General features: G+C 43.5%; 1 protein-coding gene across 2 annotated transcripts; it reads right to left on the bottom strand.

The window, feature by feature from the left end:
- Positions 1 to 779: 779 nt before the first annotated feature.
- Positions 780 to 20852, bottom strand: nudt12 (nudix (nucleoside diphosphate linked moiety X)-type motif 12). 2 transcript variants are annotated; one of them, XM_083645078.1, is made up of 8 exons: positions 20798 to 20852; positions 17650 to 17859; positions 16568 to 16868; positions 7722 to 8046; positions 5925 to 6092; positions 5266 to 5379; positions 3326 to 3525; positions 780 to 1861 (listed from the first exon to the last, which is right to left on the bottom strand). In XM_083645078.1, exons 2-8 carry the CDS (start codon positions 17853 to 17855, stop codon positions 1751 to 1753), a joined length of 1425 nt encoding a protein of 474 aa, XP_083501204.1. In that variant the 5' UTR covers positions 17856 to 17859; positions 20798 to 20852; the 3' UTR covers positions 780 to 1750. The 2 variants fall into 2 exon arrangements, with proteins under 2 accessions (XP_083501204.1, XP_083501205.1); XM_083645079.1 differs by having other exon boundaries at positions 20764 to 20803.
- Positions 20853 to 21072: the final 220 nt, after the last annotated feature.

Genomic DNA, 21072 nt, shown 5'->3' with positions numbered 1-21072 from the left:
ATACACATTCAATACCTCCCATATTTTTATAGGAGATGTAAAAGGGGTTGATCGACGTCCCACCGTCAAATTTTTTTTTTTTTGGACGAGATATCTCGTCCACGGCAGTCAACCGTTGGTTTCTGCTTGACGAGATATCTCGTCCACGGCAGTGAACGTGTTAAGTTTGTACGCACTAAACAGAAATGTGTAAATCATCTAAAAGCTTATACATGTAGATGCTGTGTAGCGAGTCGAGAGGTGAATCTCAGCAGCATTTGTTGTTTCGTTTAGTTGAAAACCAACAAAAAAGTGGTCGATGGATAATCATGTTAACGTCTTAGGCGCGAGTCAATCACAGGAAGGCTTCGACCACCTATATGTAAAAGTAAACTTTGCTAACATCATGCCACCAATAAATCTACAAAACTGATGTTTGAGTTTGTTTGTATTATATGGCAAAGCTGCATCCTCCATTTTGTGGAGGAAAATGCTGGGAAGATGAGAGAAGAGTCACTTTCTGAAACCTTGTAAGACAAATTATTTTGTCAATTGTTTTGCAGAAACACGTTTTCAGTTCAATATAAATAACAAAGAAGAAAATATAGAAAACGATAAAAAGTTGAAAATGTTTATGTCTTTGTAATTCATTCATTTTGTATTGATGAGCTGTTACATTTTGAATATCATGTATTATTTGTGTACCTGTAAATGTTAATCTGTGAATTGAAAGAAGGAAGAGAGGCATTCTGAAGATGTGTAGAATTGCTTTTTTAATAAATATGCTTTGTCATTATACAATAAAATCATATTTCTACTTCATATCATTATAAAATCATCTTGGTAATTTATTTCAATTTGTAAATATTCTTAAGCTGTTCCTGACACCATTTCATCATCTTAGAAGAGTTTAGCTTTAGGATCAAGCCACAAATCAGTTTTCCTCATGAAGTACTCTAGATACGAGTAAAGATTCGATGCAATAAATTTCCCCGGTTAATTTCTTGGTTGTACCATGATTTATTGAACTTTTTATGTCTCTTCCAATTCCACCACAGTCCTTCTTCAAGCTCGATGAGTTCAAGATTTTTGAGTTTCTCTGGAGCAATAAACCAGAGAAAGTCAAAATATAATAATTATGATTGTGGTGGAGACATGTTTTTCTCCCCGAACGTTGACATTACTGCTCGAGCCGCAAAGCCATGGGAGCAGCCATTACTGCTGTGCCAGCGTACCTGATTGGCCGGGTTACGATGTGAACTATGAGGTAGGTCCCTGATTGGCCAAATGCACTTTGTAATTTGTGAAAATGCCTGCCCCGTGCTTGAGGCCAGACCGTCCCGCAGACCCAAACAAAATGTGAGTTGACGTGATCGGATGGTTTGACACAATTGTGACACAATTGGCCGTGTCTGCGGGTGGGAAGTCGGTGCCATATGAATCCTGTTCGCTGCACTAGTGCCTCCTCTGGTGGGTTGGGGGGACCTGTTCCTGATCCTCCCACACGCTGTGTCCTGCCAGTGAAACTCCTCGCTGTCAGGTGAAAAGAAGTGGCCGGCGACTGCACATGTATCAGAGGGAGCATGTGCTAATCTCTAACGCTCGCCAGATCGGCAGAGGGGGGCGGAGCAACGACAGTGACAGCAGGGGGAGTTGGACAAGTACAATTGGGGAGAAAACAGAGGAAGGGGATCTGATCCGTTCTGTCAGCTGTTGGCGTTTCACGCACAGCGCCCGCTCCCGGCTGGCTGGGATGGTCAGAGGTCAGAGGTTAGAGGTTAGAGTTGATGCTGATCCAGTGTCTGATGAGCTGGTGGGCGATGGTCTGTCTGGGAGGAACAGTGAAGGCTGGACTGGCTCCTCTGAACACAGCATCTATCACCTGCAGGTCACAAAACCACACCGCTGTCATACAAGGCTGAAGGCTGAACAATAGATCAACAGTGATGTGTAATGTATATTATGGGAAAATAATAAAATAATTCAGGTTATCAATGGATGACAAAAACTGTGAACACAACTTGAAAGGCAAAACTGTTATTTTTTTAAACTCAATATGCTCCTGGCAAAAAATATATATCCACGGCATTCTTTACCAAAAGAAAACGTAACCCCAAGCACTGATATTTATTTCGTATTTGCCCATTTTTTCTTGCTTATATTGAACCTGTGAGTATTATACAAATAAAAATAAAAAAAGCATATTTGATCAGTATTATATTTAGTGTATTTATAATTAAATTTAAGCATCCATTTATTCTTGATACAATTATATAAACATATTAAAGTTATTATTATTCACAGTAGCAATGATGTCTGATATTTGTAGTTATAAAACGGCTCTCTCAAATCAAACAATCTTTTTTAAGTAGTAGTAGTAGTAGTAGTTTATTATTTGTCATTGCATAAGAATTTACACAACGAAATTCCAGGCTCCCCATCGTGCAACCATTCAGTACAATACAATACAATCACAATCACCTCAAATCTGATTGGTTCACAGCCATTGTATAAATCCAGTAACCCACTCCAATAACCCATGGCCATGGGTTATGAGTTGCCATGGCAACTCTCTTACTAAAAGGCTTTGGTTACCTCAAATGACAATGTAGAAAAAACAAATGGCGGAGACAGCTGTCAGATCCTTGTGAATCGATCTTCGCTTATAACTTTACTAATACTTCGCAGAAAATTATGTTTTGTACAAGAATAGACGCGGGCTAATGTCTTCTTTGCAAAAAAAAGGCTGTTAACCCCGCATTTAACCCCGCATTTAACCCCGTAACGTTAGTTGGTGTCGGGCTTTGCAGAAAGCACTCAGCTTCTCAGCAAGCGCTGAGAATGCAGCGCTGCGCTCGAGCTGCGTGTCGGGCTTTCCAGAAAGCTCTCAGCTTCTCAGCAAGCGCCAGGATTGGCCAATGTCAACAATGTCTCCAGAACGATCCAATCAAATCACCCGCACGTTGTTGCGGTCCCGCCTTACAGTAGTGTTTCAACTGACTCTATCAGAATACCATGCCAGTCGGACTTATAGTATTATTATTATTATTATTATATTATCATACTTGGAAACCGTTTTATAAAAGCAATATAGCACTCGAGCTGCGTGGTGTTGTGGCATATATCCCGCTATCCCCGCAGGGATATATTTGCCACAACACACTGGCTCTCATGCTATATTGCTTAAATATACTATTCATAATGTATAACTTTAAATAATATAATACATAGATTACTAACTACTACTGCTAATAATGATAATAATAACAACAAAGATAAAACACATAATTACATAAATAATGTCATTAATAAAAATATAATCAATAATAATCAGTGGCGTGTTGACCTGTTGCCGTGGGAACCAGCGAGCCTCCTCGATCTCGTTCTCGTCCACTCTGATGTGGGTGGACACGGCGACGGCCAGACAGCCAATCATGAGGCTGGAGGGAAGGGGCCAGGGCTGACAACACACGTACTGCACAGGCCCCGCCTCCACCCCGCTCTCCTCCAAAACCTCACGCCTCACCGCCTCCTCTATAGACTCTCCTGCAGGCGGGGGGAGAGGGCGAGAGAGGGGGAGATAGAAAGGGAGAGAGAGAAAGAGGGGAGGGAGAGAGTATAGATTGTATAAAAATATGGGGGAAGGTCATCATCCATTGGTTTGTGTACTCACGTTTTGAAGCCGCGAATTTGGCATTTAGACCGTCGCCATCTTGATTTTGGAGCCAGACCATGACTACCATGACATGTTACTTAACTCATTGAGTGCCAATGACGACTTTAGTCGTCAATTGCTTTAGTAACGTTGAGTGCCAAAGACGACTAAAGTCGTCAATTGCGTTTTTTGACGGTGGGACGTGGATCAAAGCCAGATCCATCTCCTGTAAAATTTTGGGGCATGTTGAATGTGTAAAAGCTATTTTACCGACCCATTAGGTGGCGACAGTGCTCTCCAGATTAGAGGAAGGTCCGGAAAACTGCAGGAAAAACCCCCGTGATCAAAGAGAAACCGCTCATGCTGCAGCCAGAGCCATATAGATGACTGCACTCTGACTGCAGCTGATGTTGGCTGCCAACAGCAGTCAATCCGCGCACACAACTGAGCTCCTCTGCCTCTGTCTGTCTGTCTGCATAGTTTCTTCACACGATTAGCTGCCAGAAAGGCAGCACCCGACGCCAAAGGGCCAAACCTTTCCCTCCAGTCCGGTTTGGCATTTCCTTGTCGCGCTGGGAGCCGGCGCAAAAAACCGGAGCCCTCCGAAAATAGACTGGGTGCGTGTGGGGAGGAGTTTGCAGCTGAGGGGGGGAGAGGGGGGTGGGGCACGCATGCACCACACAACTACACCACGTCACTACATCAGAAAATATTATCTTCAGACTCAGAATGTGCTTGAAATGCTGCATTTCACAAAAGGCGGAATAACTCAGCTTCTAATTTGAAAAGTGTCTTTTTGCTCAAAACAGCCTATCTTCTCCGGCTCATAACTAAAGAACGGAAAATGGGATCAATAAACTTTTTTTTGCAGATGATAGAAGAGAGTCTCCTCGTTCTTTGTGCGTGTTCGGTGTTTACATAGTAATATCACACAATATTCTGTGGGCCTCGAGAAATCACTGAAAACGCTCTGAAACTCTGGCACTGGGAGCGTCCGTTCTCCAAAAGTGGCTGGCACTCAATGAGTTAATTGGCACTTTCAGACGTGAACTCTCCAATGTGATAGCTGATGTATGGTGAGCCTTCTGGTGCAAACTGGCCGGCATCACCCAGGTGCTACACAGCGGTGGTGGGGAGTTCAGTTGCTTAGCAGGCAGCTACCAGGTAGCCACCTGTCACTCAAAGCACCCACACCCTTAATTATGCATAACTTTAAACATTAATAACATTTAAATGGGTGAGTCATATAATCCCCTCCCACACCCCTGTACAGTTTTCAAGTTAACTAAAACTTCCAGGCTGTAAACATGTTTATTTCTGCTGTAAAGTTGGGTGTTTTAAAATGGGGGTCTATGGGGATGGACTCGCTTTCGGAGCCAGCCTCAAGTGGCCATTCGACGAACTGCAGTTTTTTTGGGCACTTCTGCGTTGCGAATGGATGTGTGCAGTGTGTCGTCTGGATCCACACAAAAAAAGAAACGAGAAAAAAAAGGGGGAAAAAACTGAATGAAGAATATGTTGACAATATTTACTGTAGCGTGTGTGTGTGTCTGTGTGTGTGTGTGTGTGTGTGTGTGTGTGTGTGTGTGTGTGTGTGTGTGTGCGTGTGCATGTGTGCGTGTGTGTGTTACCAGGCTCTATGAATCCAGCCAGGCAGGAGAACATGCCAACTGGGAAGATCTTCTTCCTTCCCAGTAAACACTGGTTTCCATCAGGATGGATGACGAGCATGATGACCACCGGGTCTACGCACACGCACGCACGCACGCACGCACGCACGCACGCACGCACGCACACACACACACACACACACACACACACACACACACACACACACACACACACACACACACACACACACACACACATTAACAGGTGGCAATCCACATGTGGAGCAGGTTTCTAGAGTCAGTGTCCAGTAGGGCTGTGCAATTGATCACATTTTAATTATTTCAATTAGAATTTTGGCTCCCCACAATTATGAAAGCAAGATAATCGAGATAAAACAATTATTATTTAGGTATAATTTATTTTAGTTATCCTATTTATTGATCTATTCTATTCTATTTATTGATCTATTCTTTGTTTTTCCCGGTTCAATTAAATTTAAATGTCAAAGAAATCCAGTATTAAAGAGACACGTTTTTTCCCCAAGTTCCAAGTTCCCCAATAAATACATGATGTTACCAAAGTCAATGAGTAATCACATTAAATAATTGTGATTTCAATATCAGTCAAAATAATCTGGATTATGATTTTTGCCACAAATGATAGAGAAAAGGTGACTTACCGACTCTGGGGTAGCAGGTGTTGTGCACCCCCTGCAGGCTGCGGCAGGCAGTGTTCAAGCAGCTCCTCTTGTACCCGCCCTCCTCCGGCTTGGTGCTGCTACCGCAGGTGGGACAGAATCCGTATCGGCTGTGCCAGGCCAGCACGGCCCGGGCCTGGGCCACCACGCCTGCAGGAGGAAGTATAATTAGTCAGGTCGCCATTGTAAATAAGAATTTGTTCTTAATGTCTTACCTGGTTAAATAAAGGTTAAATAAAAATAAAAATAAATAATAACAACATCAACAACAACAACACGGCCCGGGTTCACCACGCCTGGGGGAGGAAGCATGATCGCCTCTTCCCCCCGTTCTGAGCAACGGGGGAAACGGGAGCTGCTATCTCTACCAGTAAGGCCAAGTAGGCCTCTGTCTCATATCTGTTGAAAACAAAAGCTAGCACATTTTACAATAACCAACAGCAACCATTGTCTACATCCTTGCCCTAGTTGTCCTAAATAGGTTTTTCCCCAATGTTGTTCTAGATGGAAGCACTTTAGGTTGCCTCCTAGCCTTGTCTCCTAGCCTCAATGGCAGTTAGGTCTAAAGTTTATTAACCAGAATTAATTCAAGCCATATTTTGGGAAGTTCTTGTTATGTTCTGTATGTTGTTAACACATTCACTGCCAGCCATTTTTTTTTTTTACTGTAGGTAGCTTCTGCCAGAGTTTTTTTTTGAGGATTCTGGCTCATCTTTCAAGACCCGAGGATTCTTTTCTGCTAAGATTTTGTGAACACAAAATATCTCAAAAGAACTAATAGAATGTGTGCTTTCTCTGTCTAAAAGAGTTAGTTTGTAGAGTTAGTAGTTATGTAGGCATTAGCACTTGAATACAGCATGGTTTCAGCGTCTGAAAATTTAAGCTGAGATAAATAGCTTTTTGTGAAATTCGATAGAACAGTCACTTTAACCATTCATTTTTGGCATCAGTAAGACGTCAGACATCTAAATAATAGTTTTGAACAGTAATTTCCTCCATAACAGCAGGAAAACCCCCTCTACTTCAAACTCCTCCCTCCGTGTGTGTTCTTCTTGGCTGCAGCGGGCGTGTCACAAGCTCGTTTCTGCTGCTGCTGCTGCTGCTGCTCCTGTCTGCTGGCGGCCGCTGGGCGAGGATGGGCTCGCTCGTTTCTTGGGGTTTCGGTTGAGAAACCCCAAGAAACGGGGTTTCTTTTGCGATTCTGGTCTTATTTATGCTGCGTGTTTCAAAGTGTGTTGCACCCATAATCTATTATGCAAATTTGCAATCCCCCACCGCCAGCAATCAGCGCGAAAGCAAAAGCGTTTTCGCCAATCCATTTTACAGTATGAGAATGGTTTCATCGCGCGTTCCCCTGCAGTTTTGGCTCGGCTTTTTCTAGTCTGGAGAGCACTGTCGCCACTTAGTGGGTCGGTGGAATGGGTTGTACACGTTCGGTGGCTTCAATATTTATATAAGAGATGTAAAAGGGTTAGATCAACGTCCCACCGTCACCGTTTTTTTTTTGACGTATCAACACGTCAATGGCAGTCAACCGTTGGATTTTTTTTGACGTATCAACACGTCATTGGCAGTGAACGTGTTAAGTTCTAGATATGTAGGGAAATGAAAGACATTTGTGATTATTCCAAATTCTGTTACTAAGAAAATATTGAGGAATTGCACTCAAGAGCCTTCTTAAGAAAGAAAAAAAGTCCTCTTATGTCATTTCTTAAGATCTATCCTAAGAACACATTGGTGAATCCAGCCCCTTATCTGCAAGAAAGAGAAGCGCCTCACCAGCCTCGTCCTCGCTGAGTTTCAGCAGATCTCTGTTGGCCCTCTGAGGGAAGAAGCTGCTCGTTTCTCCGCAGACTTTCAGAAGGTCTGACGGCTCTTCATCTGTGTCCATGGCAAACCAAGCAGGCGGCTCCCGGACACTGCCCTCTGTCTGAGAGGAGGAGGTACTGCCCTCTGTCTGAGAGGAGGAGGTACTGCGCTCTGGCTGAGAGGCCGAGGAAGGCGTTTTCCTCTTCTCCACTCCAAGAAAGATGAGCACTGTCCCTGGTTTCTGGAGCAGGTGTTTAACCGTCTCATATCTGAAGCGACATAGCTTGGCGTCACCCTGTCAGAGGCAGAATCACACACACACACACACACACACACACAAGTTTATTCACTTAGTCCACTTCCACTGAACCTTTAGCCCCTTTGGACTGATCAGCAGCTGCAATCCAGCTGCTCCATCTGCCATAGAGTGCCAAAGACACACCCTCTTTCTGGTTAGGCATAGAAGCTAAGGGATTTTCCACCATTCATTTTTTTCATAGACATTTCGTAAAATGCTTATAAAAATAGCTACCGTAAATTCCGGACTATAAGGCGCACCGGTGTATAAGCCGCACCTTCAAAGTTGACTATTTTTTTCTTATATAAGCCGCACCGGACTATAAGCCGCGGGTGTTTTAATGGTATTTTTTTTTTTTTTTTTGTGTTTTAATGTTTAATTACCATAATGCTCCCATTTATTAACATTTCAACAAAACAACACAACACAACACCACCTGTGTTGTTATTTACAGTGCACACAGTGTCATACAGTGTCATACAGTGTCATACAGTGTCATACAGTGTGGTGAAAAGAGGGCAAGAGAGGAAATTAAAACAGAAGTGGCTTTATAGTTAGAAAGAGTGCTAAAAAAGAGAGATTTTTTTTTTTTTTTTTTTTTTTTTTTTGAAAAAATCCATAGATAAGCCGCACCGTTATATAAGCCGCAGGGGCCAAAAAAGCCCAAAAAACGGGAAAAAAGGTGCGGCTTATAGTCCGGAATTTACGGTATATTTAGAATCAGGAGAGACCATAGAACATTTCACATTTCATTTTTTTTTAATATATATTTTTAAGTTTTGCTCCGAATTAAATGATATACCGTAATTTCCGCACTATAAGCCGCACCGGAGTATAAGCCGCAGCAGCAAAATTGCCTGTTTGTTACATATATAAGCCGCACCGGACTATAAGCCGCAGGTGTTTTAATGTTTTTTTTTTTTTTAATGTTTAATGTTTAATTACCGTAAGGGTTCATGCACAGAGGGGATTGTCGGGAAAGAGATGGCTGTTTGAGGAAGCTCCCATTTATTAACATTTCAACAAAACAACATAACACAACACCACCTGTGTTTTTTTTTACAGTGCACACAGTGTCCGCGGTGTGGTGAAAAGAGGGCAAGAGAGGAAATTAAAACAGAAGTGGATTTATAGTTAGAAAGAGTGCTAAAGAAGAGAGAATTCCGTTTTTTTTTTTTTTTTTTCTCCGAAAAAATCCATAGATAAGCCGCACCGTTATATAAGCCGCAGGGCCAAAAAACGGGGGAAAAGCCGAGGCTTATAGTCCGAAATTTACGGTAGTCTCTCCAGCGCTGAAACATGAAGCCAATGGGGAAGTACCTTAAAACTGCATTATTTCCATTGGCCAGCAGGGGGTGACTGGCTGCAAAAAAAAAGCCCGCTTGTATCCACCTTATTTTTGAATGTCCCACTGTAAAAAATAATTGTGGGAACAAGGTCCGGTTTAACGTGACTCATTGTTGCAGCTTGCAACAATGAGTCATGCAGGCTTCTTCTGCAGCCTTTGTACTCGGCTGCAGACCCGAAATATAAACTGGAAGCTGGAGTCTGTTATAAAAGTTAGAAATATAGTCACGTTATAAACAACTAACCAACGCTGCGGGTCCGTATGGAAACAGTGTTACTCGAAATGGTTAAAAGTTAAATCAATTTGGTCATTCAGTGGCGTTTTACTGCCATGTAAAGTCTATTACGCTAGCCGTTAGCATTAGCCACAGTAGCCGACTACCCACAATGCATTACGTTATCCCAGCACCCGAACGACACGGCTGAATGGCGCTGTTGTAAAATCCTCAGACGGTTTTTTTGTTAAGTTAAAACAGTGTAAAAATTACACCGGAAGCGGAAGAAGCACCCATCAGGCATCATGGCAGCTAGAAATAAGGTGGATAGAAAATGACCCAAATGACCCAACCTGACTACTACTTGATTTATGACGTCAGTAAAACACCTTCCTAATGAGTTTATGTCTCAATCACTAGTTTCAAGTCTTCTTCAATACAACATGATGTTCATTAGATTATGGTCCCATTCAGAGTCAAATTGACGATAACGCAGACAATGTTTTGGGGCGCTCGTGGATAGGGCTCGGTATCGTTAAAAAAAATTCGATATCGATACCGTTTCGATACTTGGATTTCGATACTGGTTCCTGAACGATACTTTTTTCGATACCAATTTTTAGAAAAATCCATTTTACTCATTCACCGCCAATGACGTCTTTGACGTGTTATCAGAAATAGCCCTCCCCGCCAATGACGTGTTTGACGTGTTTTTGTTTTTATTACTGCAGCGCGTATTTCAAACACTTCCCCAGCCTCTGACATAGTATCAGGTCCCTACCATCTAAGGCAACACGTGAACAAACACATACCGCAGCTGTTGTTTTGAAATTGAGCAAGAGGAAAAGCAGAAAACGGATAAGGAGCTTGCCTTGTGCAGACAGGAGAAACGCCATTGAAACGCCCCTCGCGCGCTGCAGGAGCTGGTCGCTTTCCTGTGTGCCAGCCGGAGAAAACGGGAGAAAGTTCCAGAGATGCGTTTGATCATCGGAGGAATGAGGAAATGATCGATCAGTTTGACGGGTAATCCAGAGGGCGGTGACGTGAGGAAGTGTTGAATAGCCGAGGGGAAAACGGGAACGATCAAACAGCAGGGAGTATAGGACAGGGAGGCAAGAAGACAAGCCAGAAGCGGCAGTCACAGCAGCCCGCTGTCCTTCTCAAGAGGTATTCAGTTGGTTCATGAAATCGCTGGGCTGCGTGCCCTCCAGTGTTGCTCCTGGCCAATCCCGGCGCCACAGGGCGTGGTTATTGCTTATCCTATGTGGGGTTAGAAATCACGCAACGAAGGGGGATCGTGTGTGTGTGTGTGTGTGTGTGTGTGTGTGTGTGTGTGTGTGTGTCTGTCTGTCTGTCTGTCTGTCTGTCTGTCTGTCTGTCTGTCTGTCGGTGTGTCTGTCTGTCTGTCTGTCTGTCTGTGTGTCTGTCTGCACACTCACTCACACTGCTGTATTGTTGAATGTAAAAAAAAAAGCACTTCATGTGTATATATATATATATATATATATATATATATATATTTTTTTTTTTCATTTGTGTCATAACGAATAGTATTTACATGTCTGATGTCAATACAGTTCAAAATAAAAGAATTGAGAGCGAGTTCTGCTTGAGAATGTGTATTTTACAGAAATTGCCTTTTCTCCTGTTTGTCATCTCAGAGAGAGCTTTTGGGCTAAAACAGGGTGTATATAAATGGATATAAGTAGAGTATAGAACATGCTAAAAGCTCACTTTTTTTTTCCTGGTGAACCCAGAGACATACATCTTCATTTTGAGGTATTGCAAATCACTCTGGTGCTAATAGATAATTTACTGTGGGTCTTGAAAGATGACCAACAATTATGAAAATCTTTGGCCTGTGCTAAATATTGGCAGTCCTAAACTGGCCATGAATGAGTTAACAAAAATAAAACTGCATTACACATTGAAATTATTTTACAAATCTTTAGTTTTCCCCCCATCTTAAGTTTTACAGCAGAAAAAAATAAAACCTACTGTATTTAACATAACTTTAAGTTCTCTAAACATATTGCCGTCCCTACAAAACATATTGGAGTACTACAAAGGAAAGAAATGTAAAACAAATAAATCAGTGGAATAGTTTTCAGTGCAAAACAGAGAGTTGCAAATCAGGGTTTAATGCTCACTGATGCAACAGAACGCTATTCTTGTCCAAACTGATGAGATGGCTCCACTTCATGCATGGAAGACTAGTTGAGCATTGACTAGCCTATCAATATAGCCTTAATGGCACAAAGTGAATCCCATTTATATTCAACAAACTATCATGACATCAGCGTTAATTAATTAAACATTAACGCTAGCGTTGCAGATCAGTGTTTAATGCTCACTGCTGCAACAGAACGTCATTCTTGTCCAATCTGACGAGACAGCTCCACTTCATGCATTCACTGACTAGCCAATCAATATAAATGAATCGCATTTACATTCAACAAACTATCATGACATCAGCGTTTGTTAACGAGTTGCTAAAAATACACAATGCCCGCTTGCGCATAACGTTACGGCGGCAATTAATTAAACGATCTAATGCTAGCTACAACTCACAGCCAGATGCATGGATTTGTCAGACTGAGGGATCTGATAACCGCTAACTTGCGGTAAGCTGACCCACCTCTCAATTATTTATCTTGTCTGTGGAAACCAGTCTGTGTTGTTTCTGTTTCTTTTCCTTCTTTTCATCATCTTCGCCATATGGTACTCCAGGATAGCAGTAGCTTGAGTGGCTAACTTCTTGTATACTATATCCGGACCGCACCGCACGCCTGGCTCACAACAAACACACCGGCTAAAGTGGGTGTAACGTTTCCTGCATGCCTCTAGATGACAGCCAATCACCAGCCGTATTAGAGCGCGGCGTGCAAGCATGTCGCATGCTTATAGGCTCAATGACGCTGTTTTGTTTTGGTATCGAAAATTGGTATCGATTGACAAGGGAGGCTTCGATACCCCTTAGTATCGATGTTTCCATTTCGGTGCCAAGTAAGTATCGAAACTCGATACCCAGCCCTACTCGTGGAGTGGTTCTGATGGCTATCAATCAAAAGTGCCAAGTGGGTGAAGCTTATCCTAGTTATGCAGACACCAAAGTCGATAGAGGACTTCCAGGCCTGCGTGCTCTCTCTGACCTGTTGCCCCAAGTAAAGATGGCGGCTGGGGGTGCGACAGCCAAGTCAACAGTTTAGCAAATGGTCTATTATATGTTTGTAACCGACTTTTACTTGCAAGTTATGTCATTTATGTAAATCTGAACGAGAGGATGTTCGCTTAAGCTGCGTTCACATCGACCTATTCAAGTTTTTCGCTGGCATCGAGCTTACATACAAAGTCAATGCAAACAAGCGATTGAGCGTATATTCGCCCGGGAGAAAAATCGCTGGGCGTCCCAGCGACAGAGACAGAGCGATAGGGAGAAAATACGTTCGTCGCCCAAGATGAAATATCCCAACTCAAGCGAAATTACGCTGGCATCAGTCGCTCGCTGTTCAACGCTGATTGGCTGCCGTATGAGAGTGAGTCAAGGATCACACTGGCTTGGAACAAACCGCTGGTTTATTGTGTGGCAACAAACCGCATTGACAGCTGATTGACAGGCTGACAGCTGACATGAAGTGAAGTCTGTCCTACCGGTATGGAGCTCGCATTAGGAGCACGCTGATAGGCTTAGCTTGTAAACAACTACGGTGGCTCGTAGTGGACAAATATCATGACATTGCGTAACGTTATATCCCCCAGATGTCCGTCAATTATTGTGCCTGTTGACGAGTGATTTAAACACAGCGACAGAGCGATTCCAAAGGGTTCAGTCGAGCGACAGAGAGAAAAATAAATATCTCGGTGTGAACACAGCGTGAGACGAAGTGCTGGTGAACCAAGGAGCGGGCTAGCGAGAGACAAGCAGCCCCGTCAACCACGGCTAGCCCACCATGCTAATCAGGTAAGCTCCACCCTGCTTTTATTAGTCTGAAAGTCTTTTGATATTATGTTTCACGGGACTAGAGAGGGCGAAAAAGATTTCTTCCCCTGACTGACCTCCAACGCTCGATTTTTTTTTTTGACGGTGGGACGTTGATCTAACCCTTTTACGTCTCCTATACCAGAATTGGAGGTATAATGTATAATGAATGTGTATAATCTATTTTACCGACCCACTGAGTGGCGACAGTGCTCTCCTGACTAGAGGAAGGCAAGCAAAAAGCAGCCATTCTCATGAAAATGGATTGGCGAAAACGCTTTCGTTTTCACGCTGATTGCTGGCGGTGCGGGATTGCAAATTTGCATAATAGATTACGGGTGGAACACACTTTGAAACACGCAGCATAAATATGACCAGAATCGCAAAAGCTTCATCAAAGCTCTCAACCAAAACTCCAAGAAGCGAGCGAGTCCATCCAGACTTCCTCAAAGAGCGGCCGCGCAGACAGGCACAGCAGCAGCAAAGCAATGAGACTGGTGACGCGAGGTTACAGCAGCAGAAACGAGCTTGTGACACGGCCGCTGCAGCCAAGAAGACACACACGGAGGGAGGAGTTGGAAGCAGAGGGGGGTTTCCTGCTGTTATGGAGGAAATTACTGTTCAAAACTATTGTTTCGATGTCTGACGTCTTACTGATGCCAAAAATGAATGGTTAAAGTGACTGTTCTATCGAATTTCACAAAAAGCCGTTTATCTCAGAATAATTTTTCTGACGCTGAAACCATGCTGTATTCAACTGCTAATGCTTACATAACTACTAACTCTACAAACTAACTCTTTTAGACAGAGAAAGCACACATTCTATTAGTTATTTTGAGATATTGTGTGTTCACAAAATCTTAGCAGAAAAGAATCCTCGGGTCTTGAAAGATGAGCCAGAATCCTCAAAAAAACCCTCTGGCAGAACCTACCTACAGTAAAAAAAAAACGGCTGGCAGTGAATGTGTTAAAAGATCAGTAACCGTTAACCAACAAGACTAAAATGTACTATTTATAATAGCCTAATGCCTCACCCCGGCTGGGGGAGTTGGCACAACACTATTACAAGTTTCCCGGTGTGGTGCGGAGCGTGTGTTTCAGCCGATGTATGCCTGCATGTCACCAGGCTGCAGCGCACTGACCATGTATTATGTGTCTGTCTGTCTGTCTGTCTGTCTGTCTGTCTGCCTGTCTGTCTGTCTGTCTGTCTGTCTGTCTGTCTGTCTGTCTGACTGTCTGTCTGTCTGTCTGTCTGTCTGTCTGACTGTCTGTCTGTCTGTCTGTCTGTCTGTCTGTCTGCCTGTCTGTCTGTCTGTCTGTCTGCTCACATGGGGACAAGCAATTAGGCCTGTAGCGAAGCTTGTGGGCTTGCCTCGGGTGATGCGTGAAGTGGCCTGGGCCTGGCCTGGCTGGGTGTAAGGCAGCCAGTGACCAAGAGTGATCGGTCAGAATCGCAATCAACTTGTAGCAAAGCTTGTGAGCTTGCTGGGGGCGAAGCTTTGGGGCTTGCCTCGTGAAGTGTGCTGGATCTTGGATGAGGGCTCACGGGCTGTGATCGATCAGAATCACGGGGATGGAGATAGGGACCGAGATGTCGGTCCTCGGACGCGGTTGAAATACCACTGGTGACCTGTCTGGGTGTAAGGCAGTCGGTCACCAGGGCCTGGCTGGTCGTAAGATAGCCAGGATTCAGCTCGAGTTCGGAATTGGTTGTGCTAATGGTTGACATTATGAAGGATAGTAGGAAGTAAGAATACCTGAAGAAGTATGGAAGTAGAAGGAATCTCAGGAATCAACGTCACAGAACACCTTGTTTATATCCCCGCATTTGTGATGTCACAACGTTCAGGGGGCTATGACATCATCGGTGTTATGTCTGACATCGCCGATGACCTCACAGGTGAACTCTATGCTATGACATCATTGTCATCGTTGATGATGTCATCGTCATTACGTTGTTGGCGCGCCGGTTGGTGGGCATCGACTGCCCCAAGAACAGGCCTGACGGTGGGCCATTATGGACCCTTTTCTACAAGGCCTATTCTGAAATAAACCAGTAGATTGTCATCGCTGCGCCACAATAACTGTAAGCAGTTAATCAAGGCATAGCCTACAAGTGGATCTCACTCTGTAGTGCGTCTAATGTGTGCACATCATGTCTGTCATTTGCTGATGCAGTAGCTCTGTACTCACCCTGACAGACAGTGTGAAAATGTTAGTAAAAAATATAAGATTCCACAATTTCTCCGAACTGGCATGTAACAGTAAAGAGTAGCGTAAACTTGATACGTTTGAATTGTCAATTAACGCTGCTCAACATGTGGTGCAGTCGGATAACGTTTTAATCGGTTAACGTTTTAACAGTCGGTTAACGGTTAAACGTTATCGGTTGACATCCCTAACGGCCTAAGGTTAATGGCAAATATTGATGCCCAGAGCTCTGGTTGCCGTGACACTATGATAACACCGAAAAACACTGGACCGTCCTCGCACGATGCGCGAGAGTACTCGGGTACTCGAGTACTTGTTCATAACGTTACTATTCGAGTAACGTTTCTACGAGAGATGAGACAGATGCACACTTCTCCATAACACACGGCCGATACAACTTTGCACTAGTTTACTGACTCCACTGTCGTTTCCCATAACGTTAACCACAACAAATGTGGAGAAAGAATCACTTTTTGGGAGGCAATCACTTCATGGCGATTACTATTTAGCAGCTAACCTTAACGACTTGTTTGCAGTTTTCACTTTTTGGCAGAACACCAGACGTTGTAATCAGTGGATTTACGTTTTGTAACAGTGGTCATCAAGCAGTATGGATTATACCGACATGTATTGGGAATATCTGGTAAGCCTTCGCTTGTTTCACAACGTCCGCTCGAATGAAGTGCTAACTAGCCAACCGCCAGAGTTACTGAGGTAGGCTGCTAAGCTAACGAACATTGAAATGACTTAAAATGCCCATCCTTACCCCTGGGCTGTCGTCATGCTGGGGGCGGAGCATGGGACTGAGGCTGGAGAACAGGAGGTAGACGGTGTCCGGGCGGCTCTGCTTGGCGTGCAGCCATGCTGCATCTGTCCTCTTCTCGCTCAGTCTCTCCAGAGTCTCCCTGCTGAAGTAGGTCTCCCGCGGGCCCGGGTCCGAGCCCGGCAGCACGCGCTGGGGGCCGCCGTCCGCCCGGGCCAGCAGGCTGCTGATGTGTCTGTGGCCCCAGAACTTGGCGATATCGTAGGCGGTCTGGGACGAGCCGTTCACCGAGAACCTGTCACAGCTTCAGGAGATAATGGAGATTTGAGAGGAGGTGAACACAGATTTGTAATGAGATGATATACGGGAATTCAATATATTATTATAGAGAAATGTGACAATACGAATCGAGGAACAGAAAAAGTGAATGGTGGTATCAGCTCCATGTTATTCTGCTGTAGTCATCATCATCGCTAATGACTCTCTAAATTAGATTATTGTCACTTTGTTATGATGTTTTTTTAAATTGACGTTTACATTCCAGCAGCCAATGGCATCGTTAGAAAGATTTGTGTCTCAGAAGTCAACAGAATTCTTCACAGTCAGTCTACTTATTTATTACAAGCATCAACTCGTTGCTTTTCCATTCTGTTGATCCTGGCTGTTTACAGAGATGCTCACAAGTCATGTTTTGCAAATCTCTGGTCACAAGTCCAAGTCAAGTCTCGGTTCTAATGAGCGTTTTATAGAGTCTGACCGGTATGGGATTTTTGTGACTGATACCGATTGTACAGTAGCTCTGGTGGTGAACTCTGTGGGACACCCTACGCAGCCTAAATGGGGGTAAAGAGGTCTAAGTCAAGTAAGTCAGATACCAATTTTAGAGGGGGGAAATTCACTGATTACTGACATGGAGGCCAATATAGTGATTTTTTTTAGCTGGAATGAAAATATAGACCTTTTCTCTGGATCGTGCACCAATTTTGCACCGATATGATGCAGGGGTAGCCTACTTCACAAGGCTGCTTTTAAATAACCTTATTAAAGGATATTTAGCAGTATTATACATTGTCGTTATCGTTTACCCATGTGACAGCAGCGTCTCCACCACCTGGAAGTGTCCATTGCGGGCGGCTAGCATGAGCGCGGTCCAGCCACTGTGTCCGGCTCGGTCCAGGAGGCCGGGTGAGCGGGACAGCAGGCCGCACACACGGGACAGGTCGCCTCGCGCCGCCGCATCCAGATACCTCTCCACAAGCTCCTCCCCCGCACTCATCTGCAGGCTGCTCATGATGCTGCAGAGACAAAGAGGGAAACATGTTAATATAAACACAAAGCAGCAGCAAGGTGAGACCAGGGGTGTGTTCAATCTGAAAACAGTGTGCACCGTTTTGCTACGTTTTCCGGATTGAACGTCATGTTTCCTCGAAATCAATCTGGGAACCCAACGTTTAAAAAAACGATATATATTTTTCTCTAACCTCTGGGAGCGGCCTTATTTGAATGCCTGAATAACCGGAACTCAAAAGGGCTCCGCCAGAGATTTCCGCTCCGTCGGTAGCGGAAGAAAATCCCTTTCCGCTCCCTGAAACCTCTGCCATTGGCTCCAACCTAGTCTCATGTGGTCAGACCGACTGGCTCTGACCATTTATGGGTTTCCTTTCCGCTCCCCGTGTGTCGAATCTGTGATCTCAAAAGCCTCCGCCACCACTGTGAAACAACAACAACAACAACAACAATGCTAGCTAGTTGCTACATGCTAAAAATGGCAAGTTTGACTACACACCGGTTGACTCGGTCACGTCCACTCCATTTTGATTGGGTAAACGTGACTTAGCGGCTAACATTAGCGCTTGCTATATGTTAGTCTAGCAGCACAGCTGCATATTATAGACATATGAACAACTGATATAATAGCTGGAATGACGAAGGCACACATTTTCAGAACTTGTAACATTAGTCCGCAACTTGCTGACTTCTCCAAGTCCTCATTTTTGTTGGGTCCGTGGCCCCGTATAGTCACAAGCATTTGGAAAGTTAGCTAACTAGCTACGTTAGCTTCTGATGTATTTTGTTGGGTTTGTTTTTGTAACCTTGTTTAAAAAAACATGTATTAAACAGCTGAAAATAGCATAAAATGGGAGCTTTGATCATTTTCGACATTTTGTTCAGTTGTGGCTTGAATGTGACTATATTGAGTATATATTAGTGTGAAGCTCCCCTGGCGGGGCGTAACGTTACGGAGGCCATGGTAAGTGACGCCCTACTGGCCTAGCCGCTCAAGGAAATGTCCCCGGCCGTGCAGCTCGGCCTAGCGGAGCTGGGTGTTGATAGATCGATTGATAGATTGCTTGCTAACAAGAAAGCTATCAATCAATCTATCTATCTATATGTATGTATGTAATGGAGCTGTATGTAATACATCCAAGTCACGTTTTTCATCAATGGTAAAATTTGTTTTGATAATCTGTTGCTCGTTGATATAATTGTTTTATAACTACCAGATTTAGTAATCAATGATAGTAGCCAGAGATAGCCTGTCTGTTCTGTTATGCATGACTATCTATCTATCTATCTATCTATCTATCTATCTATCTATCTATATATCTTCCTTATCGATAGATAGATAGATAGATAGATAGATAGATAGACAGACAGACAGACAGACAGACAGACAGACAGAGAGAGAGACAGACAGACAGATAGACAGGCAGGCAGGCAGGCAGGCAGATCGATAGATAGATAGATAGATAGATAGATAGATAGATAGATAGATAGATAGATAGATAGATAGATAGATAGATAGAGATAGATTTTCTAATGCTGGGATATGGACTTGGGGGATTGGGGAATAAGTGTGTTATAAGTAGGGGGAAAAGTTATGGTGTGGCACACGTTTTTGCTGTTGTGTTTCTAGGAGCGACCAGAGGGGCGCTGTGGAGCGCTGTGCGGGTGGGCGCATCCGACACAAATGCCGAAGAAGACTAAAACAGAGCGTTTCAGACAGAAGGTGAACTGAACCGTGAGAGCCAGTACAAGATAAACAATTAATGTTTTGAACTATGAATCATCCTAAGCTACTCTAGCGGAGGCCAACAATAAAATAATACATTATACACATCTCCCTCAGTCTCTCTCCCCCTCTCTCTCTCTCCCTCAGTCTCTCCCCCCTCTCTCTCCATCCCTCTCCTCCTCCCCCTCTCTCTGTCTCTCTCATGAGCCTCCTCAGTCTCTCCCGTGAGCCTCAGACTGATGACATCATCACTGATGACATCAGTATGTGAGTGAATTTATGACATCAGACAGACAGAGCCCTAGCTCCCATTTATATACTGATGATGATGATGATGATGATAGATATAGTGAGACTATTATTATTTAATATATTCCTAATTCCTGATTTCTAATGAAATTAGTGTTCTGTATTTTTTTAAACACTTACTGCCTTTTATTATTCCGTACAGCACTTTGAAATGCATACGTGTGTGAATGTGTGATACAAATAAACCTGAATACACAGGCCACATGTGTGAATTTGACTCTTCAAGCATAATAAATATTTTAATTCAAAGGACATAATAGGAGGTAGGGGTATACCGATGAATCAACCAATCAATTTATATTCCTATATATCGTGATCCTGATCCGTCATTGTTAAAACGTATGATTACACCCCTGATAGGAGGCTGTGCCTTTCATTTCTCTCCCTTTAACATCATTGGTGCAGCAGTGTTGTCAGACAATCTCGAGTTCTGCCTGTTAATAAATCTCATGCTGTTACAAAACTGAAACGCCACCAAAAACACCTGCCATACTCTTATAGGAGCCATTAGTGTGTCCTTGTTACTTAGTGAATTTATCTAGCATACTTTATTGTTTTTAATCTGATATTTGTCCACACAGTTACAGCTGTAAACACTCAGTTTCCCCCCTTCTTTCGTATGCACCAGGTTATGAGTCTTCTGAGACTCTGGTTATGAATTCTGAGTCTTATGGGTCTTGGGTGGTTATGTCATGTCCAGTCTGCATGATGTGAGTGACTGTGTTAAAGTTGCAGAAAAAGTACAAACAGTAGTGGGCTAAGGCTAAACTAAGCTAAGCTTCCTCCTCCTCAGAGGACAAGTGAAGAAGAACCTTTAACTACAGACACGTAAACAGAAACCATCATTATCATCATTATTATACTGTATCATTATTACCATTTGTTTCAGCTAATCTGCTGAAGTCACTGACCTTCCACAGGCTCCAGGCAGCAGATCTCTGTTGCTTCTGTTCCAGTTCCGCCATCCTCAAGCTCCATAACAGTATCACTTCCGGTTTGATTTTCCAAAATAAAAGCACGTTTTCTACACTTCTTTGCATTTTTGCAGGACTGCAACCTGACTGCAACACAAACTTTAGGTGCATACCGCCACCTACAGGAGTATGCAGAACAGGATCAAGTTTACATTAGTCTCTGAAAATAACTAACTACATAACTAAATAGATGAAGGAATACATAAATAAAT

This window comes from Poromitra crassiceps (genome assembly GCF_964638095.1).
Source record: "Poromitra crassiceps genome assembly, chromosome: 10".
Lineage (NCBI taxonomy): Eukaryota > Metazoa > Chordata > Actinopteri > Beryciformes > Melamphaidae > Poromitra > Poromitra crassiceps.
The sequence above is the reverse complement of the archived record's forward strand: the minus strand, read 5'-3'. Positions and strand labels throughout refer to the sequence as shown.